At 35.7% G+C, this 27619-nt stretch overlaps 2 protein-coding genes across 8 annotated transcripts; one reads left to right on the top strand and one right to left on the bottom strand.

Moving 5' to 3' along the window:
• Nucleotides 1-1922: 1922 nt before the first annotated feature.
• Nucleotides 1923-5364, top strand: LOC146924736 (potassium transporter 1-like). 3 transcript variants are annotated; one of them, XM_085709685.1, is made up of 8 exons: nt 1924-2164; nt 2317-2560; nt 2911-3156; nt 3806-3856; nt 3937-4197; nt 4314-4366; nt 4467-4581; nt 4666-5364. In XM_085709685.1, exons 1-8 carry the CDS (start codon nt 2120-2122, stop codon nt 4761-4763), a joined length of 1113 nt encoding a protein of 370 aa, XP_085565811.1. In that variant the 5' UTR covers nt 1924-2119; the 3' UTR covers nt 4764-5364. The 3 variants fall into 3 exon arrangements, with proteins under 3 accessions (XP_085565812.1, XP_085565811.1, XP_085565814.1); XM_085709688.1 differs by lacking the exon at nt 4467-4581 and having other exon boundaries at nt 1925-2164; XM_085709686.1 differs by lacking the exons at nt 4314-4366; nt 4467-4581 and having other exon boundaries at nt 1923-2164.
• A 15021-nt stretch (nt 5365-20385) lies between these two features.
• Nucleotides 20386-26508, bottom strand: LOC146924735 (large ribosomal subunit protein eL15z-like). 5 transcript variants are annotated; one of them, XR_015010252.1, is made up of 8 exons: nt 26295-26508; nt 25823-25899; nt 23196-24389; nt 22942-23108; nt 22139-22336; nt 21455-21636; nt 21179-21206; nt 20386-20770 (listed from the first exon to the last, which is right to left on the bottom strand). XR_015010252.1 is itself a non-coding variant. In XM_085709683.1 (7 exons), exons 3-6 carry the CDS (start codon nt 23197-23199, stop codon nt 21544-21546), a joined length of 462 nt encoding a protein of 153 aa, XP_085565809.1. In that variant the 5' UTR covers nt 23200-24389; nt 25823-25899; nt 26295-26508; the 3' UTR covers nt 20386-20770; nt 21529-21543. The 5 variants fall into 5 exon arrangements, 3 of the variants coding, with proteins under 3 accessions (XP_085565809.1, XP_085565808.1, XP_085565810.1); XR_015010251.1 differs by lacking the exon at nt 21179-21206; XM_085709683.1 differs by lacking the exon at nt 21179-21206 and having other exon boundaries at nt 21529-21636.
• Nucleotides 26509-27619: the final 1111 nt, after the last annotated feature.

The raw sequence follows: 27619 nt of genomic DNA, 5'->3' as shown, positions 1-27619 counted from the left end.
ATTGCACGTGAGTGAGAGAAAGATTTACATAAGTGGTATTTGACCTTCTAAAAATTATAGGACCTTCCTTCAAAAAAAAAAAATTATAGGACCCACACTTTTTTCTTTCTTTATCTCTTTAGCACACCTGCAGTTTGGTTGCATAGTGGATCACATATTTAACTATTTTTATTATTGATTTTTTGAGGAAAGAACTATTTTTATTATTGTTGAACCGTCAAGATTATAATTAACCCACACAAAGATGGAAACATCAACTACCTAAAAAAAGTATACAATTTACAAGACAAAGTAATGTATTAATGTAATACTATGAAGTCTTCATAGTATCTTTACTGTTTGGTAAGTTATTAATTACCACCATACTATGGGTGCCTAATTCAGGTTTACCATACTTTGTTCTTTAAATAAAACATGGTGCTCTTAGTGAATTTCCATTGTGGAAGGAACTTTGCATAGGATTATGAAATTAAAGAAAGAAAAAAGGCTCCAATCACATACCTTTGTTTGGTGGGAAATTTGGTTTTTTCCTCAATTGGATGTAATAAAGGTCAATGAAAACCAGACATTTATATAGTGCAATGTTTATATTTATCTACCAATATGTCCCATTTTTGTAATATAATAAGTTGGTGATCAATCATGTTTTAGGAAAAAATGTTTGATATTAATTAATATTTTCATAATTTTTATGTAAAATTTCAGTGCATCGTATTAAATTTTAACAGAATATTTCAATTAAAAACATTTAAAAAAATTGAAAAATATTTGTATTATTTATAGTGACACTTTTTTGACAATATTATTTATAGTGACATTAATAACTATTTTACAAATGTATCGTGGGGGGTTTGAAATTTGTATCATTAGATAAGGAGACAAATTCACATCGTTTTCAATTTATAGTGACATTTTTTTTGACAATATTATTTATAGTGACATTAATAACTATTTTACAAATGTATCGTGGGGGGTTTGAAATTTGTATCATTAGATAAGGAGACAAATTCACATCGTTTTCAGGGTTCGAACCCTGACCCTTTATGCAATGTCTCTATTCTCTACCAGCTGAGCTAAACTCAAGAAGACGCTGACAAATATATTCTATGACCTAATAATTCAATAATGCTCGGATTTTCTTTTTATGTTTTGCAATTCGAATCCTATTTAAGTGACCCCTTTAAGGAACAGTTTGCTTTTAGAGACTAATTACTTGACACATGAATAAGGAAAGAGGCATTTACCAAATCACACAATATAAATGAGTGCCAAACATTGTTGACTTACATTCCATTGTTTAAAGTGGAGAAAATTTGTACTTTTATTTTAGGTTCAAGTATTTAATGAGATTTAGTTAAGGTTGAATCAAGAGAACTTGAGTTCGATTATTAGCCGGAATAATTTTAACCTAACTTTATTTATCTTTTGAGCGAATCCCGACCATTTTCAATATAGAACTTGAAAGTTAAAACAGAAAAAAAAATATACAAAAATCAATCTTATGCACAAAGGACATATAATGGAAGAATAATTTTATAAATCATCATTTATATCTACACATATGACAATAAATTACTTATAATTGAACTCAGTAACATCTATTTTATCCAAATTCAATTCAACACTGTACACTAGTTTTGAAAAAGTTATGGGTGTGTTTTTTACGGAGGGGAAGGAAAGGGGAGGGTTTACTTTTCATTTTTAAATTACGGATACTACGAAATGTTTTTTAAAAAGTTAACATATTAACATGATAAATGTTCAAATAATACTTCAATCACACTTAATTTATTTTAGAAAAACATGTTATAAAATCCGTAAATTAAAAAAGAAAAATAATCACTCCTCTCCATTCCCTTCCTAAACCCTCAATCCAAACAGACTTTAAGAAAAAGTTGTTTACCATTCATTTAGAAGGGTAAGGGGAAGGTGTTAGGTTGGTTAATGAAGTCCAACAAAAGAAAGTTAAAAGAGCATTGAATGCATTTTACAACTTCTTTGGACACACACACCACTTGCCTTGTTACTACTTCACTTCTTCCATTACTCATTTTCTATATATTTCTCTATCTCATCATTCTCTTCATAACTTACCTCATTTTTTATATATGTTTCAACAATGAATCCTTCTGAGCAATTTGTAGAACATGGAATATCTCACCAGGTACTCATTTTTTTCCATTTCAAATATGAAATTGTGTATACTGTATATATATTATTAATTTGTCATATAAAAGCTTAGGAAAATTAAATGTGTGTAGATTGTGTAGATAATATATATTATTAATTTCTTATGCTTGGTTTCATATGTATCAGAATTTAAAGAGGACATCTTGTGCAAATGTGCTGACTCTAGCATACCAAAGTCTTGGAGTAGTCTATGGTGACTTAAGCACTTCTCCTCTTTATGTATACAAGACCTCATTCTCAGGGAAATTCAGCCTTAAAGAAGATGATGAAGAAATTTTTGGAGTGCTTTCATTTATCTTCTGGACATTTACTATTATTGCTCTCTTCAAATATGTGTTCATTGTCATGTCTGCTGATGATAATGGAGAAGGTACAATCTTCAATCATTGATGATGGTACTTTTGGTGTGTGTCTTATCAGTTCCTTTGGCTTTTAAGCTTATTAAGTCAACTCAATTATAACTACTCATTAAGGAAAAAATTATTTTTATAATCACATTATTATTCAGCCAAAACTCACATAAAGGATATTTAGATATTTTTGCTTTACCAAATGAATAAAATGATGAGAGAAGCATTGTATATTCTGTCTTTTGTTCTTTACAAATCAAGAGAAATCTCTTTGGTTCATGAGCATCTAAAAATTTCTTTCTCATGTTCCTTAATTAGGATAATTAGTTAAATCTTTGTTAGAATCAATTGTTCACTTATTGTACTGCAGGAGGCACATTTGCATTATACTCACTTCTCTGCAGACATGCAAGACTAAGCATTTTGCCTAATCAGCAACCAACAGATGAGAATTTATCTGCTTATTCAACAGAAGATTCTGCTGATACATGGCAATCTTCTCTTTTGAAGCTGTTCTTTGAAAAGCACCCTAGGTTCCAGAAAGGACTGTTAATCTTTGTTCTGTTGGGAACTTGCATGACAATTGGTGATGGTGTGATTACTCCTGCAATATCAGGTATTTTGATCAGAAGCATCCCCTCTCAGATCATATTATGATGTTTACTTCATGATGTGGCAAATACAAGTAAATGACATCCGTTCCATGGAGGATAAATATGCCACATGTCAACACCATATTGGGTGATAGTGACACATCAACACTAATGAACACGTCAGTAAAAATGAGGAGATAGACGTGGCATATCAGCTCCATGTGGCCGTGCTGATGTTCATGTTAGTCGTAGCTCACTATCATCAAATGTGGTTTTGACATGTGGCATTGTCATCCTACATGGAAATGATGGTGTGTACCTCAGTTTACAACATCAGCTTTTTTAAACCGAAAGTTGATGCCAGGGACCAAAAATGAAAACATTTGATTTTGCAGGGACTAAACATAATATTTAAACCAAAAAGAATTATGTTATCCATCATTAGCAATGTCACAGATACACATATGCATTCCTTAAATTGTAACTTTAGCTGATTAGTAATTGCTAGAATTCATTATTTCTCATTAATGTGATTAGACAAAAGCACATTTCAGAAAAAATAATTGCACTGTTTACCGAAAATATACTGTTTCAAGAGTTGATCCTTATACAAAGTTCGGTACCTGTTTGTCCGTTTCGGTCTATGACCATCCTTTTCGTGTCTCATTTCAGTATTTTCAGCAGTTTCAGGAGTTCAAGTTAAGATCAACCAACTCCATGACAGTAAGCTAACCAAACTTCTATCATTACCATTATGTCTATTAAAAGCATAATTTTAAAACTTTACATTATATATTGCGCAGATTATGTTGTTATAGTCTCATGTATCATTTTAGTTGGCCTTTTCTCCATTCAGCATCATGGAACACATAGAGTTGCCTTCATGTTTTCCCCAGTTGTTGCAGCATGGCTTTTGTGTATCAGTGGTATTGGTATATACAATATATTCCGATGGAACCGACAAGTATATCGTGCACTTTCACCAGTCTATATGTTTAGGTTTCTCAAAACCACTGGCATTGAAGGATGGTTGTCATTAAGTGGAGTTGTGCTTTCAATAACAGGTACCTATTAGTTAGTCAAAATGTCACGAAGATTGTCCAAATTTGGTTGTACAACAAATCATTTCTCTATCAGCTAAAGAGCTACGAGATTAATTTCCTATGTGATACCATCTTAGGTGTGGAGACAATGTATGCTGACATGGGTCATTTTTCAGCACTCTCAATAAAGGTAAATTAAAAGTATACAATAATTAACAATATTGATCACAAGTATATTAGTCTAGCATACAAAAATGAAATCTGATTTAACAGTTGCACTTAAATATCAGATAGCCTTCACATGTTTAGTATATCCGTGCCTGATTTTGGCATACATGGGTGAGGCTGCATTTCTCTCTAAGCATCATTATGACATTGAGAGAAGTTTCTACAAAGCCATACCAGGCAAGAATTCACTTTAAGAAACCACAAAGATATCGATATTATTTATGATAACTCTAGGGTAACTGTGCCACTATTTTTCTGCAGAAGCTGTATTTTGGCCAGTTTTTATAGTGGCCACTTTTGCTGCTGTTGTAGGAAGTCAAGCAGTGATTTCTGCAACTTTTTCCATCATAAGCCAATGATGTGCATTAAATTGTTTTCCTCGAGTCAAGATTGTTCATACTTCTAGCAAAATATATGGACAGATTTATGGTCCAGAAATCAATTGAATATTAATGTGCCTTTGTTTAGCTGTCACAATTGGCCTTAGGGATACAAACATGATGGGTCATGCATATGGTATGATATTTTTTTCATTGTGTTTAGATTAAACAATCATTTTTATCCTAAAATGTGTGAGGCGCTGTCACAATAGTCTCTATCGTATCAAATTATAAAAATAAAATGAATAAATGCGTCTTTCATTAGTCCGTTTCTTCATCAAATGTATCTTTCATTAATTAGTTTAATTATTGAATGTGTCTTCAAGTAGTCAACTTGGTCCATAAAATTACAAACAAAAGACACTTTAGGGACATTTTCGTAACTCGGATACAATCATTATTATAGTGATTACGCCTCACACATTTTCGTAACTGAATTGGTCACATTCTGAAAAGAATTGTTCACCATTTTCATGTGATGGCCAACAACTTCAAGACGAGTCCTATAAATTCGAGTCATTGCAGATTTTAAAAGCCAAAGAATCAGTTGTTACTTATATACTTGGGCATTCCTATGCAGAGGCAAAAAAATCATCTTCCATTTTAAAGAAATTTGGAATAGATGTTGTTTATGCTTTTCTAAGCAAAAATTGCAGAGAACCTGGTATTATGCTGGAAGTAGCTCATACTTCTTTGCTAGAAGTTGGTATGGTTTACCATGTATAACTCTAACCTTATACTGAGGTATTTTCTTAGAAGAGAATAGTTAGTTTGTAAATGTTGATCATAAACATTAACAATGACTTCTACTAGCCAATGATCAAGATCATTAGGTTCTAGGTTTTTCATCATTGATCTCTAAAGTGTCTTTTATTCTGTATCTAAGAATGTAATTAAAAAGTGTTTCATACAAGAAAAGTAGAATATATATACATGTACTTTTGTTGAAATGTAGCTACTGAGATATGACACAATCATTAAAATACTTCATTTGTATTTACTGAAATGTTATTTCCTTTATTTCCTTCTATGTAAATATTCTCTATTTTCATGTATATATATCTGATGTAATCAGATTGATATAAAACAGATTTAATCTCTTTAGTCAAGGGATTCCCTTTGTATGGTCATTCTCAAGTGAACCCTTTCATGAAAATTTCATCTGATCTTGTGTAAAATTGTGTTTATGGTGAAATTAATGTTCCCTTACTAATGGCTATATAACCAGCACCTGAAATTATAGAAACTATAGTACAAAATTAGTTTAATAACGTTAATGTTTGAAAAAGAAAACTAATTATCATTGAAACAAGCAAAGACATAAAATTACAGTACAACAAACACTTGCAATTGAAAATTAGAATCTCCATTTTAAAAACTTGTCTGCACTCTCAAAGTAGCCGCATAGACCGTATGTTGCTCAATCAAAAGGTTGATTTACATCAAAACCATTAACTATGTTTTGTTCAAAGCATTGCAGTGATTTGAATATACATGGTCTTAATATACAAATGATTCTATATTATTTGGCATATTGTATTGGAATCAATGTTGGTCAAAAGTTTCTTCTTCTTCAATCTAATTAATAGATAATTTTGGAATGTGTTCTATCTTGTCCCAGTCCTCTCCTATTCCCTCCTCACATCGCTCCGCTACAGCTGGGCAACCATAAATTGTCAGAACCTCAAGTGACGTGAGGTGCGAATACCTTCTGGCAAGCATCTCAATCTTTCACAGAAAGCAATCTCCATGGTTCGAAGGGATCGTAGACCTTCAAAAAGTTGTTCCGGAAATGAGTCAAGCTCACAACAATGATGGATACCAAGATGCTCCAAAGCTAGGTTGAAGGCTTCACTTGGCAATGCTTTCACTTTTGGGAAATCAGGTATTTCCAAAGTTCGAAGACAAGTCAGGTTTCTCAACATCCCTTTTGGAAAATATGTCACATCTTCACCTCTATTGAGCGGCAAACCAATATGAATTTGTTTTCTTATTGAAGAGTAAGGTACATGGTCAGGATATTGAAGATTTGCAGAAAAGTTTGGACACTATCTTAGCTCTTGTTTCAGAGTTTTGAAGAGATTAGCAGAATTCTAATGCACTTTGTTTTCTTGTCAAATCTTAATTGTTAGTGCTAATTGATGGTCTTGTCATAAAAATTATATATCTAACCCAAATAAAAACTGATATTAAGAAGATGTTCATGTACCAAACTGACAAGTAGTAAGAAAGTGAAACAAGAGAAAACACAATGATCTAAACTTATCATTGAAAGACAATAAAGAACCTAACATGCACTGCAAGATCATAATGAAGTGACAAGAATGCAAAAGGTTGTTACTCCACAATAAGAAACGTAAACAAGCTGAATCAAAGCTCTTCAATTGTGTGTGTTTCTTCATTTTAATTCTAACGAATGTCTAATTTTGGAATGTGTGCTATCTTATTCCAGTCCACGCCTTTTCCTTCCTCGCATCGCTCATCTAATCCTCCGGACAAACATAAATAGGCAGAACCTCAAGTGAAGTGAGGTGTGTAATACCTTCTTGCAAGGATTTCAATCCTTTATACCATGCATTTCCATTGTTCGAATCGTAGACCTTTCCACATTTTCTCCGGAAAAGACTCAGGCTGATCATAGTATACGATATGCAGACACTCTAAAGCTTGGTTTAACGGTTGATTTGGTAATTCCTTCATTTTTGAGAAGTCAGCTAGTGTCAAAGATTTAAGATAAGTAAATTTTCTCAAAATCCTCTCTGGGAAAGATTTCATTTCTTTACCTACACAAAGGTAAAGAGTGTCATGACCATTGAAACTACTGATTGACTTCAGTAACTCATAGTTTCGGGAAATCGTGGATTAGCGAGGTCATTCATATTAAAAAGTGACAAAAAATGCAAATTAAATATCTTTTGCAAGGCGTGAGAGCTTGTTGTGATATATGACACAAACTATATAAGCAATTCAGACTTCAGACAATCAAATTTATTAGAAAAAGCTAGTATATAATCTATTATCGTTGCAAAATGACTGAAAATAATAATTTTTCTGCAGCTTAAAGATCCTTTTTTTTTTTTTTTTATAATTTTTAAGATAAAATAAGAAAGATTATGCTTCTAAAGTAGAAATGTTAATCAGCAAGAGTATCATATAAAACCTCAAAATAGGAACATTGTATTGAAAAAATAAATAAAAAATTCCCAAAACAGTTAAAAAGGTGCACATGCACTTAACAAACTCATCTTCATTTTCTCTTCCACAATTCCCTTGCTTGTTTGTGCCACCTTGTTCTCGAAAGAATTCACAATTACCCATGCTAACTGAATTATTGCTTACCGTGAAAAACAAAAATATCTCAAAGGTATCTTATGTGAACCAAATACAAAAGCAGTAATTTTTTTTGGAAGAGGCTAAAATGAAATATATTAACACACTACAAGGGCCTTCCTAGCACAAGGAGTGCAAAAGGAATAAACACCCGAATTCAAACAAGAGTCAAAATAATATTTACAAGGCTAACGCCTAACCACCAAAAAACAAAAAGCTAGAAACAAAGAAACAGTTAACCAATGCCTAAAACAGAGAAGGGGTTAGTCCACCAACCATGGTAGTTGAGGGGAAGGCTGACATATTTCCCCTTCAACCACGTGAAAGTCAGAGACTTGGTCTTGTCCACCACCTGTGTAATAGAACAAAATTTGTTTTTGAAAATTCTATTGTTTCTTTCTTTCCATATTTCCCACGTTATTGCAAACCAGATAACCTGTAATATAGCACGCCTTGTTTTGGCCACACCACCCAAAAACCCAAACTGATAAAAATGATTATAAGCGTCACCTGACAAGACCGCTACCAAACCAAGCCACCTAAGAATATAATGCCAAACGGCACCAAAAACAGTACAATGGAATAATAAGTGTGAAGATGTTTCCACCTACCCACACCCTCCGACACACAGCTGAGCATCAACACCAATAACATGACGATGGTAAAGATTATTTTTGGTAGGAAGCCTGTCACGGAACAAGCGCCAAGCGAATAAGATCACCTTCAAAGGAACATCCTTATGCCACAAAGAAGAGACAGGCACCTCAGAAGTAACAGGAACATTAACAGTTATAACATTGTAAGCACTTCGAACAGTGTACACGGAGGAAGAATCCAACCGCCACACCCTTCTGTCAAACCTGTCAATCTGCAAATTAACCGTTAAAAGTAACCTCCTAAGATCCCCTAACATGTCCTCCTCCCACGCGAACAACCTACGCCTCCATCTCCAAGCCCCCCTCCAATCCCCCACCTCAACAAGTGCATACTACAAACAAATTCACTTTTCAACAGTGACAACTCATATAATCTAGTAAAGCGATCTCTAAAAGACACTCCGCCCACCCACACATCCGTCCAAAAGAAAGTGTTACTACCATCTCCGACTACCTGACTAACATTTTCAGAAAATCACTCCTCGACCCGCAAAGCCGAAATATCCCTCCACCAAACAGAGGCTTCACGACCTCCCTCCTTCACTCTGCCATCCTCCACCCCGTACCTAGCAGACAACACCCTAAACCACAGACTATCTCTATCCACCAACAATCTCCAACACCACTTCCCTAAAAGAGCTAAATTAAAATCCCTAATTCTCCTTACCCCCAACCCTCCAACCTCCTGACTCCCACAAATAGTTTGCCAATCGATCCAAGATATTTTCCTGTGGTCTACACTCCCCCCCCCCCCCCCCCCCCCCCAATTTTTTTTTATTAAAAATAGATTCGATAGAGGAAACAATACCTGACGGAGCTTTGAAAAAAGAAAGAGCATAAACAGGCAGCGATGACAGGACAGACTTCAACAGAACCAGATGGCCACCCAATGACAAAAAACGCGAATTCCACCCCGACAGTCTAGAGTTAATGCGCTTAATAAGAGGTTCCCAAAAAGTCAACCTACGCGCATTACCACCAATTTGCAAACCAAGATACAAAAAAGGAACAGCACCAACCTTGCAATTTAGAACCATTGCCGCTTCAGCTAACCAAGAACCCGAAACATTCACCCTAACCAGGAGGCTCTTTGAAAAATTCACCTTTAACCTTGACAATTGTTGAAAAAGAATAAGAACAGCTCACATAGCTCGAATATTAGCCCACGATTTATCACCCAAAATTAATGTGTCATCCGCAAACTGTAAATGCGACACCGCAAGCGAACCATGTCTACCCAATTTGTAGCCAGTGAATAAATTATTGGCAATAAGCGATTGCATTAAAACATGAAAACCCTCTGCAGCCAGAAGGAAGAGAAATGGAGACAAAGGATCACCCTGCCTCAACCCTCTCTCCATAGGGAACTCGTCAGTGGGAGAGCCATTTACCAAAACCGAAGCAGAAGCTGTCCCAATACATTCATTTATCCATTTTCGCCAAAGTGTCGGAAACCCCATTTTCAACATTACCTCATTCAAATAGCGCCAGTCAATAGAGTCATAAGCTTTTTCAAAATCAACTTTAAAAAGAAGCAACTCCTTTTTGCATCCGCGAGCCTCATCTACCACCTCATTTGCCACCAAAATCCCATCCAAAATTTGGCGACCTTTAACGAAGGCCGACTGAGAGTCAGAAACAACCGACCCAATCACCAACCGGAGCCTGTTAGCCAAAATCTTGGCCAAAATTTTGTACAAACTACTAACCAAAGAAATGGGGCGGAAATCGTTCAGGCGCTGAGGATTATCGACCTTAGGAATAAGAGAGATAAACGTACTATTAATACCTTTGGTCAACTTCCCGTTTCTATGAAATTCCAACAAAAAGCGCATAACATCTTCCTTCAACATATCCCAAAATTGCTTAATAAAACCAAAAGAAATACCGTCAGGTCCCGGACACTTGTAGCTATCACAATCCCAAACCGCCGCCTTCACCTCCTCCAAAGTCAAAGGCATAATCAAAGCCGCACCCTGACTATGAGATAAAGAACGAAACCGCAATCCATCCATACTAGGCCTGTCCTCACGGCTTGCTTTAAAATGATTAGCAAAATGCGAAAACACCGCCGCACGGACATTATCCACCCCTTCCACCATAACACCATCAACCAAGAAAAAATGAATAACATTTCAACGGCTCCTGCTTGACATTATACTATGAAAAAATTTGGAATTCGCATCCCCTTCACGCAACCACTGCATCTGAGACTGTTGCCAACAGATACTAGAATTAACTCTTGAAATCGAAAACAATTCCTCTGATAACCCATGGAGCTCTTCTATTTTTTCATCCGACAACACAACTGTTTCAGACTTCTCCTCAATACTAGATATAGAGTCCTTCAAACTCAAAATTCTTGCTGGTAAATTTTTTGTGTGACGCTGATGCCACTCCTTCAACGCTGACTTTATGAGCTTAAATTTTTCTTTTAACACATAACCGCCCCACCCATCCACCTGAAAACTCTTCCATTTTTCACGGACAAACTCATTATAACCAGTAAAGTTTTCCCAACATTTCAACATACGCAACGGATGGGGACCCCAATTTTCCTCATCGATACATAACTGAATTGGGCAATGATCAGATAGACCTCTTGAAGAAGCAAACTGAAAACAATTTGGCCACGTCAGACACCATCTTTCTGATAACAAAAAACGGTCCAGGCGACTCATAGACTTACCATCCCCACGAAACCATGTAAAGATGCGGCCTCGGAGAGGCAAATCAATCAAACAGTTACCATCAATAAACTGATTAAAGTAAACACTCCCTGCATGAATACCGGCCATACCAACACTCCTACGCTCCTCCACACCTCTAACCGTATTGAAATCCCCACAGACACAAATATTATAATCATGTAAAGATGTAAGACGAGAAGAAATATTATACCACAATGTTTGCTGATGATTAGAATCACAAGGAGCATAAACATTCAACAAAAGAAACTCTTCCCCAGTCTTCACAAATCGGCCTTGGATTCCTAACACATGTTCAAACTGCATGGAAGCCCACACCTCAACCTCCGAACAATCCCAAAGCGTAACCAGCCCACCGAAAGCACCCGATGAAGGTTGAAACGAAAAATTAACATTATTATCATTCCAAATGGATTTACACATCAGACCATCAAAAACAACTAATTTAGATTCTTGTATACAAAGAATTGACGGATTTTTTTCCTTCACCAACTGACTCACCTCCCTTCGTTTCTCAAACCCACCTAAGCCCCGAACATTCCAAGAAATAATCTTCATCAATACCACCTACTCCACCACACCAACCCCCCCCCCCCCCCCCCCCACCACACCACATACCCACGGCTTCTCACTCCTTCCCTCCTCCCTCTTTATTTTTTCTCCCCACCCCCGACAACACATCAAAAGAATTATTTTTATCCCCGTTAAACTTCAACCCCACCACCTTTCTGATCCCTTTAACATCATCAGATTTCATTTTATCGCAGCCATGTAAAACCAACCAATTAGTCCAATCGTTATTAACTGAACTTTGTGAACCACTTTGCGAAGAACTGGCATCCTCTTTATCCTTAGCCTTCGATATCTGTGAACCCCGTTGACGGCACCTATAAGACTTATGTAAAGCACGAAGAACCTCTTTCCGGTCCTTCACTGACAACCGTGCAATACGCTTCAGATTTTGTGCACATTGACGAATATGAAAATTACCCTTTTTCTTTGTAACTGTAGGTGCATCTTGTTTCGGACATTGAGAATCATTATGTTCTGAAGACCGACTCTCTGCTGGACCAATTCCCGCTGCTTTTTTATTAAAATCTCCACATGTCGCCTTAGTATCAACTGATAACGCCACCAAAGAAGCTACACCATTGCCAACAGTATGCGCGGCTGTCTCTTTTGCACTAGAAAGCGCTGCTGTTTCTTGCAATTTCTGCACGTCATAATTTTGTACAGCAGCACCGTTATCAACATTATGCCACTCCTCGGACAAATGGTTCAGAAGCACATCCACATCACCACTCGCTGCCACATCCTCATGAACATCTGCTGGCTGGTCTTCAACAATACCATCAGATTCATCTTCCATTCCTAGGCAAGCATCTTCCCCTAAAGAGAACCCCCATTCCTCCATGATTTTAAACTCCAATAGAACACCAACAACCAACACTTTAGCATCAGCCTTGATAATATCCAAAGACGATGTTGAAATGAGAACACGAGCATAATCAAATCGAGCTTTATCAAGAGTGAAATCACCCACTTTCAACAGACGTCCACAGTCATACACACATAATTTAAAAAATTCTAAATTCCATGCATGCAATGGTATTCCGTAGATTCTCAACCATGCACCTCTTTCACGTATCATCACATCTTTGTTCCATGCAACGAGATTAGCAAAGAAATTAGAAAAAAATTCGGATGCTTCGTTGAGGAAACTACGGACATCCCCTTCATCTTCCAACCTCAAAAAAACCTTGTCAGCTCCCATCGGTAAAATATCCAGCTTATCGAAACCAGCATCATAAATTCGTCTTTGAATCACTGGAATAGCCTCACCATTTAAAACAGTAACAATCAAACCACTACTAGCCCACAACAAATCATGTTCCGTCGAAGTATATTTAGGAATAAGCTTATTACCTTCGACCCCCACCTTCGTCACCACATTACCTTTATCAATTTTTCGAGCACCCTTCTCACCACCAGCTGCCCCTCCACTCACGCCATGGGCTAAAACAATCTCTTTCCCACCAGCTCCGTCACCAAGTAACCTTCCATCCTCCTTGCTAACGACTCCCTCAATACCCGACTCACCACCAAGCTTACTTTTTTCTCCCTCTAATTTTTTATCTTCTTTTAAACTTTTTTCTCCCTCACCCCGCTCTCTACCCTCCACCCACTTGTTCCCAAATCGATCAAAATTAGACACCTTAGCTACAACCCTCCAATCACCAAACCAAACATTGTTTACCGCTTTTAACAATTTGTCTACATCCTTGACATGACTATACCAAACAAAACCAAAAACACTGCCATTGACATTGCGTTTACGAGCCAAATACACATCCTCCATTACTCCACATACCTCAAATCCTTGTCTCAAAGCAAAATAGGAAATATTATGCGGAACATTTGTAAAATAGAATGAAACAAAATTAGAGTGCACCGTTTCTGCTTGAATGCGTTGAACAGCTGCCTGGTTGCGTGAAGCAGACCTGTGTCTGCGTGAAACAGCCCTGTGCTCACGTGAATGAGGCCTTTGATGGCGTGAAACCGACCTCCCACGTCTGTGATGGTACAGCGCGCGCCCATCAGTTCTGGCCGCATACTGATCTTGATGATGGGACGGTGATCGCCGCTGCAAAACATGTGCATCTTCGTATCTTAAGCAATCACGATCCCTAACCCTAGGTGGACGTTCATAATGAATAGTCACTCTCCCATCTTGCGATAAAACCTGTTTCCCAACGTCGAAATCAGCTTCTGAATCATAATGGCTTGCAAAATCATACCAATCCCTAACCCTAGACTGTCCTTGCTGCCGCTTCCACGAACCTCCATGCCGCTGCTCCTCCTGAAACCTGTCCTGTTGTCTGTCCACGTGTTCCTGCACTTTCCAATTCCTTGGTCTCACGTCGGACCATTCTCCCCTATCCCCCCCTTTTGGTGGCACCCTGCTTGGCCCCCTTCCCCCTATAGTACCTTGCTTCCGGCGAAGGTGAATGCCGACGCGGTTGTCCCCGGTGATGACGGGAATAGCCGCCACGCTCTCTCTCTCTCTCTCTCTCTCTCTCCCCCTCTCCCTCTAGACATTACGTTTTTTTTTTGATACAAAAGCAGTAATTAATAATATCATAACAAATAAATTACAAATTATAAGATTTTAGATGTCTGTTTTTCTCTACCATTGCTGCTTCAACTCTCTGCAGAAGTATAAATTAAGGGGTGAAGGTGGTGAGGCTGAAGTATATTAGTGTTTAATTTTTTTTTTTTTAAGAATACTCTATTTAATTTTATTAGACCAATTATCATCAAAAGGCCAATTAAAGAATTGAAGCTATTAATGAGAAGATGGATAATTTAAAACAAGAAATTGAAGGCTATAAATGCGATGACTACTGATAATAATTGACGAAAATAAACGAGTGTAGACCAAAAAGAGATTAAATCATGTAGGTCCATATAAAATTAGTGGTTAACGAGGGCCAAATAATTGAAATTGAAAGGATAATGTCAAAGGAGTCGTTATTATTTCATTCATTTTTTGATAAAAGTTGCAAAAAGTTTTCTTATGTGATAATGAATAAACATTATCGACACATCATGCGTCGATAATGTTCATTCACCGTCGACAATGTTTTCAATTATTTTAATATAAATATGAAGTGCATATTTAATGTTCTTTTATCATTGTCGACACATCATGCGTCGTCAACCATGTATATTCACTGATAAATTTATTTGGCTCTCATTAATCAAAGAGTGTTACTTTTTCCACCCTATTGCCTTCTCGCGCGCCCTGCAAAAATTCCAAAAATACCCCTGGTCCGGTTTATGTTTTCCGGACCAGATTGTTAGTAACTTCCGGAAAATAAACTCCGGACGATTTGTTGTGCGCTTTTTGTGTCTTTCTTTAATGTCAAGGGTCTCTGTTGACCGTTATATGAACCTCACACAAGCTGAAATGCTATTGCAGGGTTCATATAAACGGTCAACAATGACCATGCCACCACCGACACCCCTAAAAAACTAAACATTTGAAGAAAATTGCAGAAAGGAGATGAAGAGAGTTCCGGAAAATATAATCCGAACAAAGACGATATGAATATTTTGTGTTTTTCTTTGATGTCAAAGGTCTCTGTTGACCGTTATATGAACCCCACACAAGCTGCAATGCAATTGCAGGGTTCATAGGAACGGTCAACAATGACCATGACACCGCAAACACTCCTACAAAACTTAAAAAATTTGAAGAGAATGGAAGAAAATAGGTGAAGTGAAGAATGAAGGTGTTTGTTGAAGATGGAAGCCTATTTATAGCCTTAAACAAGTCCTAGGTCATTAATACAGTCAATGAAAACGTGTTAGTAGTTGTAACCGTCCAACCACTAATTGATTGCACTCTTTCAAAAGAAGCCAAGCTCTCTTTCAAAAGAATCCAATGCTGAAGCATTCCGGATTATACATTCCGGAATGTCTTTAGCCCTACAAAGAAGTGTAAACGTTCCCTTCGTTCACCATAAGAGCACCATAATCGCACTAATCCGGAAAATATATTCCGGAATTCAAAGGTGATTTCCGGATTGTATTTTCCGGAACGCCTCAGTGCCATGGCCGGTGGTCTGCACCACACGTTTTTGTCGGTGGTCAAGTCAAAAAAACGTGTTTTACCACGTTTTTTTGACTGCATTAATGGTTTCCCAACCATTTTTCACCCACCCCTCCCTATAAATACCATTCCAAACCCCACCATTTCTCACACCATCCCTCTCCTCCTCTTCTTCCTTCTACAACCATGGTTTTTCATCGTTGGCCTTTCATAGATAAGGGCCTCGTTGAAAATTTTCAGGGTTTGTATGAACGGTCAATGAGGATGGAACCGCGCTGCAACAAAGCGCGGTTCATCTGAGGGTCATGTGGGTCAGTGTGGTTATTAGCTTCGCCTGCCTGGGCGTAAGTCCGAGCTCCCTCTTCCCTCCTCCTCCGGTTTTCCTCCAATAGCCAAGCTACTGGTATGCCCCATCACATACCAGTGGTTAGGCTCTTGGGAAATTAGAATTATGCTTTTAGGAGATTAGAATTAGGCTTTTAGGAGATTAGAAATAGATTTAGAATCTTATGTAATAAGCTTAAAAAGCTTGAAAATTATTGTAATGTATTGTTCATATATTAATAAAATGAGTTGTTTTTATGTTTGTGTCTTTTTATTTCTGTTTTTTATTTTATTCGCATTTTATTTTAGGAATTGTAGAGCTTAAAATTGCAAAAGTTCTGCTAAAATACTATTCCGGATTTTAAAATCCGGAATCATCTGAAAATACAAATAATTCATTCCGGAATATGAAATCCGGACCATGGGTAAAATTGGAAAAAAAATAGGGCGCGCGAGGAAATGCATAGGGTGGGAAAAGTAACACTCTTAATCAAATGAGTTCAGAGTTCTAATAAGCAATCCAAACAGGCCCTGATTCGAGTTTAGAAGGAAGTAACAGAAACATCACAGATACACCATACTTGTCTTTCAAAAAAAAAAAAAAAGATACACCATACTTGTCTTAAAATCTTCAAAAAGTGATAGGATTTCGGACCACACTCCCTTCAGATAAAGAATTTCCAGGTACAATATACACTCCATGGTGAAAATGATAATTGATAGGGATCACCAATATTTGTTGAATGAATGTAAAACAATGTGGATAAAAGAAATTAATAATGGTTTAGATGTAGTTTTAATTACCAGTAAACCAATAGAACATTGATATGATGTATAAAGCATTGTTTTAGAAAGATTCTGCAAACTACTGACATGTTCCAACAGAGAAACCTTGCTATTCATAAACAAACCAAATCAATTTGTAAAACATTCTTAAACTTTATAATAGTGTAACCTCTGAAGTGTTCTTACTATATAAAGGATTTTAGTTGGAAAACCAAGGAAAAATTGGAAGTTGATCCATCTACAAGGAATTCAGATCAAAATTATACTTGCAAAAAGTAAACAAAATAAAACTTCAAAGGGGATGATAGGGAATTTTCATATAATGCTTAGAACTGTAACTTGAAGAACTATGTTACCACTTAAACATAAATTAATGCTTATTACTTCCCACAAGCCACAATTACATGGCTTGTTCATTGTCTATTACTACTATCAACAGACACTAATAATGAAAGTAGAAAACATGGCTTGTGCAATCTAGGTGAATTGTTTATTCAATTTTTTACTGATACAACTAAGAAAAACACTTACAAAAATAAGTGTGCAAAATCCTCCAGAAGCAACCATAGGGGTAAGGAGTGTCCCTAGTTTTGTCAACTTCTGGACCAGTAGGACTAGGATTATCATCTATGCCAAATTGGCAATTGTTTTATCATCATGATTTTTCATTAACAACATCATCATTGGCAGCCTCAAGAGTAATATGATCCTCATTCTCCTCTAACATTAGAGTTGGTCTGTCCATGTTCAAAGAAAGTAAGGTGGCTCGTGCTTCATGGACTCCTTCCCTCTGCCCAGTCAAGTATTTGGTACTCATCTGATCTTGATCCTCTTTGGAGTTCTGTAATTCTTTAACTTCAGCATCATAGAGCCTTATCCATTCTTCTCCTCTTTCTTTCAAGACAGCAGCCAACATATCATGCTTTGTAACATCTTTGCCCGCGCTACCGCACGGGTCATTAATAGTATAGAAGGTATAAGAATGCAACATTATCCATTACAAAGAAAAATAAGCAGTACATGAAAAAAATTAAGGAAATACGACAGATGTTTAAACATTTTGGAAAATCGCCTTATATACTACATTCGTCATCATCTATGTCTAACTCTTAATAATCATCTATGTCAGCTAAAAAATCAGATGCCATCGTGTCGTCATGACCAATGTCATTCTTCTCTGGCAATGTTAAACATAGAATTATATTTAAATGTGGGAAGCAACTGCAAAACAAACATACAGCCAAGGAACAAAACGAATTGAGCATGGTATCATACATACCATGGTTATTATCATGGTATCTTGTTGTTCACTTATAGTATATGCATTTTTGGCAGCATGTTCACCATTTACCCAATGCTTCCTTGGTTTAAGAACATATTTTCCTGGAGGGATAGGTGTAAGCCTTACTTTCCTTCTAGTGGTTATTCTTTCTTCAAACTCAGCCATTGAATGCTCATTATAATAAGGTTTTCAAACTCAGCCATTGAATGCTCATTAACCTTTTCTTCTAACACAGCCATTGAATGCTCTTTATACAACCATTGAATGCTCATTATAAGTTTAACATGTGGCCATCTTGAAAATGCTTGTAATTAACGCCCCCTCCCAATGCATTATTTGAGGATGGGAAATCATATGGGATCCAGATCTGTGTAATTGTTGCACCCTCAAAAACTTATCTATGTACATGCAATATAAGCCATCTCTCCATTGTTCCTGTTCAAATTTTACAGTAAAAAAGGTGTGGAATGTAGAAGAATTAGCAACGTATGTCAAAGCCTCGTTTTATGCTCATAACGATTGATGCTACTTATAAACGTATGTGTTATTAGAAAATTTAAAGTCCATTGACACCTGAACAATATGCTTCATTTTCAGTTGAAAGTTTGATTATAAATTAAGTAGTTTGTCAAGAATATACAATTTACCTCAGCATACGATAATTTGAATTGATTAGTGTTCAAGAATTTCCAATCTATATGTATTAGGTGTTTGTATTCAGCATTTTAAGAAATTATTTCCAATGTTTTCTTGCAGTGATCTACTAACAGAATTATAGTTAACAAATACAGTAAAAAAATGGATACATTCAAAATCATGTTATGCATCTATATTACACGACACCATGCAGGGTTACGGCAACGCCGCAATTTAGAAAAACGTAATTAGTACACTTCCGCTATATAGATGCACAATTGATTGGAATAAGAAATAACAAAAAAATTAAACATAAGAGAATCAAACTGCATAAAATCATCATCCTAGTGTAAATAATCCACACCATAATTGTTGTAATTTCCCTGTTTATCTACTTAAAATACTAACATAAGTATTCATGATTAAATCAAGTCCAAATTCTAAGACGTAAACAAATCATGTTTATGCATCTAATTGGGTCGACATTGCTGAAAATCACGGCAACACCGCGTTCTTATATATGTAATCAGTACAACGCCGCAAATTAGAAGATTAAATGATATAGATGGCAACAGAGTAATTGATTCGGAGATCATTGACGATCTTCTCCAACTCGGACGTCGGATTTGGATTCAAAGGTGCTGGTACAAACACATGAACAAATTTCAGTATCAGGAAAAAAAAAGGGGGGGATACTGTACAGGAATACTAAAAAATGGGATGCACATACCGGTCATGGAGTAGTATATATGAAAGCAAAACCTGAACATCAGCCATAGCCATAGCAAAACGTAACAGATGGGAGTTGAAAGGATGAGCGTTTAACAGAGTGAATGGAATATATATATACAATCATAAAAATCATATGCCATAAAAGCACCTTGCCTTGGTATAACACACTTGCATGGGAAAGTATAATCCAATTTAATGTGAAGGCAGAAGTTGGAAAGGAAGCATACAATGCATCTTGTAACATAAAGCAAGGAGGGAATTTTGAAATTTTTCGGTGTGTTGTGATATGTGCACCACTTTAATCAAGATTATATGGAGGGTTGATAGATCAATGGCGCACAAAGAATTAGATCCAAGGGCCAATATTGATTGGCGCCTAAAAATCTTAGATTTAGGGTTTTCAGTGATAATTGGAGTGTTAACTAGGATTAGGAATAAGTTAGATAGGCAGTGCAATGTAATGACACCAAGAAAAAACCATTGTCACATACACTATGATAGTTCTCATATCAGATCCACCATACTCCAATGATTTAGTTCAAACCTCCACTGTCATAGTAACAGAATTTTTGAAATAAGATTGATAGTACAAAATTAAGGATTACAAAAGTGTTCAACACTAAGAAGTTTGTCACATAACCAAATTAGACCTTTACAATGTGGCAAACAAAAGAGTTATTACAGCAAAACCACTCAAAACTTCATCAAAACTCATATTCTTATGCTTACATTGAAAGAAAAATGATCATCTAAACTCATCAAACTCCTGCTGCTACAAAGAAGCGTCAGTTGCTCTCAAAAAAAAAAAAAAACAACGGGAGAATAAAGGAGCAAATTGGAAGTAAAAGGAGGAGAATCAAGGTGAAGCCACATGTTATTGCACTTTCGGCAAGCAGCGACAATGGTCCATCCAATGACTGCATTGGAAAAAAAAATATAGAATGTTTCTAAGTTACTTAATATTCATTCTAATAACCAAAACAGATTTTGCTAATTAAAGGAGCAGTTGCGTGGATGCTACAAAATCTATTCAAGGCAAAGGATAAAAGGAATTGGTGGATAGACATTCAGTGGAAAATAGAACCCTTTTTCAAGATCACACTTACGGCCAAAAAAATTATCGTATGATTTACCAAAGCTGCAATCATACTGTAGAAAGAAAATAAATTAAAAAGGAAACAAAAACTAACCAAATCATGTTTGTTTGCAAACACCAATATGCTATTATTACTTATAGGTATTCCATGAGTCAATTGTTTATAATTCTCAGTAACGTACACACATATGACCACAGTAATTATTTATAGTGAAATTTGATTTATTACCTAAAATTTCTGCCCTGCTTCATTTATTCTATCATAGTCCAGTCATCAACAACAACAACTTAAATTAGTATCAATGAACATATTTATGCAAGTGAAAGAAGGATTTTTTCAGAAAATTGCCAATATATCACAAATCAACATAAATGCACATGTTATTTTCTCCACCTATAAGCCATAACAATGATGCATAATGGAAATCTAGTCTTCATTGGAAGTGGGTAATGAGAAGAGTAAAACAGAAACAACGAATCAATTAAGAAGATTGCATCAACGTACAATTAAAATAGCAGAGCAAATCAGGTATCATAAACACAAATAAAGTCGACAGATCTTGTCAAAAAATCGAGTACTTCAATTTTCTTCTTTCATCTCTTTCTCGGCCATTTCTGGCAGTGTGGGTGGTGTGTAGCCAAACTGCCGATTATGTGACTGGCATTGAGCTCAAGTTCACCTCCTACCTGCAGCGCAAAAATTGGAAGAACCACAAGTATTTTAGGTCTTATGAAGTGAAAGCCTTTGAAAATCTTGTCTTAGGGAAAAATATCTCAGTCTTAAGAGACGCAAATAGATTATAAATGCCAATGGATAGATCTGCGACCAAAGGATTATAATGAACAAAAATATGCAATATGCTTTGCGAATAGAAAAATATGCAGTAGGCTTTGGCCTAATTTAATCAATAGTCTTTTTGAACTCGTGCATCGCAATTTCCGACGACCTTCCTCCGGTCCAGCGTCTAGTTTATATACGAATGCGACCAAAGGTTTATAATGAACAAAAATATGCATAATGCTTCGAGGATAATGAAAAGCCATGAAAAATTCCCAATCAAACTCTAAGAGGGCACCACTACAATTTCTCACCCCAAATGGCAATAACAGATACTTCCACTTCTTTTTCAAAATATTAAAAAATTTACCAACGTACATTTTCAATAAATGAGTTCACACAAAAACAAACCTCATTGACCCAGTAGGAATTAAGAACCCTGAGGCCACCAAGCTTCCTTCCAGCACGCTCCTCAGTAACTGACCTCTTGCTCCTTTGAAACTTGAGTTGGGTAACTACCTGGTTGGTGGGCTTACCATAAACAATACCCTTGGAAACTGGCCTCTTTCTACCACCTCTGCATACCCTCACCCGGTACCCAACATATCCCTGAAATGACATAACAACATAACAATACAGTATCACAATCAAGTTCACAAAACTATGCAACGTAACAAAATACAGTATCACAATCAAGCAGGGTAAATCATAATAAGTTCAACATCAATAAACTTTTAATGAACAAAAGCACAGGTAAATAAACAAACAACCACACATAACAAATTGTGAATACCTCCCTTAAATGTAAGAGAGTTACTTAGTATCAGTCATTAGCGAAAATTGGAAATTAAAAAATTCTATCGCTATTAGCCCATTAAAACCATTTTTAATTTTAAAGATATAGCTCATTTCAAAAAATTGATTATATCATAGTAAACAAAAACAACATAGTTTCTATCGTAAAATATCTAAATTATTATCTCCAAGTCTCCAAATTATTGAATCCCAAAATCACTTTTTTTAGAACCCTAAGATTTTTTATAACTTCAAAACTAACTACTGTAAATTTATAACTTGAACACTAACTACTGTTAAATTCAATAAAATGTAAAAAACAAAAAACACAGAAAATAAAATCCACAGTGAATCAACAACTATATAGAACAAATGCATCGTAAATCAGCAACAGTATAGATCTAATGAGAGATTAATACCTGCTTAGCCTTGTAACCCAAACGGCGAGCCTTATCAGGACGAGTAGGTCTGGTGAAACGAACAATTGAGGATTGCTGACGATACTCCCAGCACCTCACACGCTGCATGAATCGCATCACGTCAGATTGCTTCTTGCGCCATAGCTCAGAAACGTACTTGTAGGCACCTATTCACAAATAACAACAACAACGATTACATCACATTTCAATGATTATCAAAGCATAGGGTATGAATTGGAAGAGTAGGCGCATACCCATTTCTCAGTTGTTTGTCTCTGAGGGTCATTTGGTTCTTCGAGTGTGCAGGGGAAGAGACATGGAAGACGCCGAAGCAGTTTTGGATGAAGAGTAGACGGTGGAAGAGTCGAGAGGTGAAGAGGTGGGATGGGTCTCAAAGTTTGAAGGCAAATGTTGACTTTTTTTTATTGGAAAATGAAAGTTAATTGAGATGAAGCCTTTTTGGAGCATTGGAATCAAGTACTGCCTAGGACAAAGAAGTGGTGCATTGGAAATACATTTAGCATTAATGGTTAACGGCAACAACTATTATTTGCGTTAGGAAACAAATAATATGGTGAGAGGCAACAATTCAAATTCAAACTGATGTGCATTAGAGGAATTTTTTTGGGGGTAATTATGTCATAACCGAGTTTAAGAGGGTAAAAGTAGGTAAATTACTATGGGATGTGTGCAGATATGTTTTGATTGAAATCAACAGCCAGCATTAATTGGCGCCTAAAGCAATTAGGTTTAGGGTTTGGAGGGTGGTTGCAATGTTTATTGGGATTAGAAATGTATATACGACTTAAATTATGAACTTAATCCATATAATATTATATCAATATTTGCATCCGGATACACAAAGCACGATCCAATTTTATTATTGAAAATAACCATCGAATATCATATAGGTTTCATGTGTTACATTAAAATCAAAGAAATACAAAACAACTAATCAATAAATAGTAATGTAAATAATAACACCGGTTAAAGCAACCACCGGTGGAATAATAAAAACAAACATAAAAGCAGCCATAACAGTGGCTAGTTTACTACAAGATACCTTTCCTAATTTTATTTGAGTTACATCAACTAAGGTAACGGTAAGAAGTATCCAAGAAGCACATTGTGAAATTTCTGCCACTACCATCCCGACTACTGATATAGAACGAATAAACGGGGATTGAACCTTTCTCCGGATGATGAGGGAGAAGTTGAAGAGGACTGTGGCGAAGACTGAGAGAATAAAGGACAAAAGTCCACAAACAAAAGCACGCTCCGCAGTCTCTATTCCCGCTTCACACATCGAAGAGATATGTTTGAAACTGTTGATGTTGGTAGTTGTCATGCCAATTCCAATGAAAACAACTACCGACAACAATGCATTCAGTTTGGACAATCCATCCAATATCACTTCATGTTGAGTTGTCATGATTGAAATGGTGTTTCTGTTTGAAAGAATAAGGTGAACTTAGGTAAACTGTGTTTATTTCAGAGTCATGTCATAAGGAAAGTAAATGATACATATGACATTTTCATCAGTTGTTTTCAGCTTATTTTCATAAGTTCTTGAACATAGTTTATATCAAAATAATTCAACTTTATTTTACCTATTGTTATAGAAATAGCTTATACATAAGTACATATCATGATAAACACTAAAAGCCTATCATGATAGGCATTTAGGCTATAAGCTGCAAATCAACTTGTTTATCCAAAGAGGGCGTATATCCATAAACATCCAACTTTCATCCATTGTTTCTTAAAGTTAATTTAAGAAACTAATTTTAAGAAACAATTGATTTTTCTATCTACAAAAGGGTCACAAAACTATTACGCCTACAATATCAACATCTTCTGCCATATATAACAACACAATAATTCTACATGTAGTCACAGTTCATGTAATTAACTAAAATAATCAAAGCACAACACTAAAACCATATACAATTCAAACTTGTTAATTTTAGTTTTTTACCAATCAGAAAATAGAACAGAATATAGTGCATAAGAGGAATGCTAGGGACAATTGCTTTTATATATGGTGAATTAATGTCTGAAGCCTATTCCAACAAAAAAAAAAATAACCTCTAGTTCTAACCTTTCTTTTATATGTGTATGCGTGTGTGTGTATATTTATATAGAGTTTGGGATTATCTGAAAGGTCATGAAACCATACCCACCAGAAAAAACCAATATACATTGACAATATTAGTGCAACAGAATTTCGATCATTGATAAAAGACCTGTCAATGATTTTTAAAGTAAAGAGTTTTGGACAGAGCATTATGCATATATATACCTATTAGACGTGTTGAATTTAATTTTGTGGGGTTCTATACCCTACCCTGCACTCACAATATTAAGTTTTCACACATTTGGTTTCTTCTTCTTCATTTACAACTGTTTGGTAAAGCATATGAATGTAATCAATCTTTCAACCGAAAATACAGTGATGCACTTGAGTATTGTATAATATATGTATTTCACAAACCAACTTAACTTTTCTTACAAGACATATAGCCTAGTTCCACCTAATTTTTTTTTTTTTTTTGAAACTGCAAAAATTAACCTTCCTCGTAAATACCCTATTCCAAACCGAAACAGGATGGAACAAGAACAACCAAACATCACAACAGCTAAAATCAAACGCACAATCCCCACCGCAAATTCCCCTCAAATTCCATAACTTTCAAACGCACAATATAAGAATCTCAAGTCTAAGCAGCATGGCACATAACAACCAAGGTCGGTTTAAACAAGTACTTCAGAAAAAGTAATTCCTAGCTAGCTTTGACATGAAACATCATCTATTGAACAAGTAATTCTCTAACACACAAAAGTATTACAAAAATATATAAATTCAGAAAGAAAGAGATACCTGGAGAAATTACAGGAGAAAGAGACGTCAGGAAGAGAGCCGTGAGAGAGAGAGAGAGAGAGAGAGAGAGAGAGAACCTATAGAGAGAGAGAGAGAGGGAGAGGTTGCTGTTAGTGTGAGTGAGAAAATATAGCAGAAAATATGCAAAATTATAAACAATTTCTGCTGTATATGCAAAATCTTATCTGATTCACTTTAACTAGTAAAACATACACTCAATTAACAGAACAATTTAGGTTAAACAAAATAATAACCAGCACCAATCCACAACATACAAATTCATTATTCAGATGTGAACACTTGCGTACAATCAATTAACAGAACAATTAGTACTGTTTTTTTTCATTCTTTTTCTTTCTATCTTTCATCACTAAACAATTGAACAATTCATCGTTAAACCAAATTCATCATTCACCAATACAAATTTCATCAACAAAAGGCAAGAAAGGGATGTTGAGGAAGAAGAGGTTACCTTCAAAAGCTAAGCAATAGGAGATGGTGAGCTGACGGAGCTGTTGCGAGACCGGAGATGGGTCGCGACGGATCTGCTGCGGAGATCGGAGATGAATCGGAAGAAGTTTTTGGTTTGATTTTGGAGATCGATCGCAATTCCTGTTTGTTTGGTTTAGGTTAAGTTCAGTTTTGGTTTTTTCCAAAACGGTTCGGTTAATATTAGTTCGGTTCGGTTCAGTTCAACAGTTTGATTCAGTTTTTGATGTTTTTGTCCACCCATGGTAACAACCAAGGTCGGTTTAAACAAGTACTTCAGAAAATGTAATTTCTAGCTAGTTTTGACATGAAACATCATTTATTAAACAAGTGATTCTCTAACACACAAAAGTGTTACAAAAATATAAATTCGAGTATTAAACACCGACAGGTGTCCTATATCGAGACAAGCCTAATACGAGGGGTGCTATCAGTGTTTCATAGCTTGTGTGAAGAGTAGAATTTTCCCGGGAAGTTCTTTCCGTTTGGTTCAAGAGTTTTGGAGAGGAGGGAATATTTTTAATTTGACGTGTTTGTGTTTGGTTCAATTTTTAGAAGGAGAGGGGAGAGGAGGGGAGCAAATTATACTGCACTGCCAAATTATCCTTAGATTAATTTAAAATCTCAATATTATTCTTACAACAACATTTATTATTATTAGGCTATATTATTCTTGTAACAACTTATTATTATTATTATTATTATTATTATTATTATTATTATTATTATTATTATTATTATTATTATTATTTGGTTATGTGTTATATTTTCTTGTAACAATTATTATTATTATTATTATTATTAGGTTATATTAGCCTTGTAACAACTTTTATTCCATATTATTAACAAATTTTTCTTGTAACAACTTTTATTACTACCTGTAACAACCTTATTATTAATCCATTATTCCATCGTCTACATCGTGTTGTTACCGATTACATCATTGTTTTTCGTTACTTTATTATCCTTATTTAATTAAGATAAAGGGTAAAACAGTAAAATAATTTTAAAATTTCTCCCCTCTCCTTGTGAACAAAACACATTTTTAATTAAAATATCTCCCCTCCCCTCCCCCCGTTAAAATCCCTCCATCACCTCCCCTTCCCCTCCTAATTCTCGATCCAAACGGACTCCTAGATTGGTCGTTGACATTTTAGATCTTATCAAAGAGATTTTCACATCTCTTGCGACAATAGCTATTTTTATCTTATTTTTTTCATTGATATAATGATCATTCATCTCCATATTTCTTCACCTTCTTGTCTAATTCATTTTACAATTTTTTTTCTTGGTTCTTGATTTTGGTTT

Source organism: Medicago sativa, chromosome 5 (genome assembly GCF_051527215.1).
Source record: "Medicago sativa cultivar Bolivia chromosome 5, Bolivia_mono, whole genome shotgun sequence".
NCBI classification, from domain to species: domain Eukaryota; kingdom Viridiplantae; phylum Streptophyta; class Magnoliopsida; order Fabales; family Fabaceae; genus Medicago; species Medicago sativa.
The sequence above is the reverse complement of the archived record's forward strand: the minus strand, read 5'-3'. Positions and strand labels throughout refer to the sequence as shown.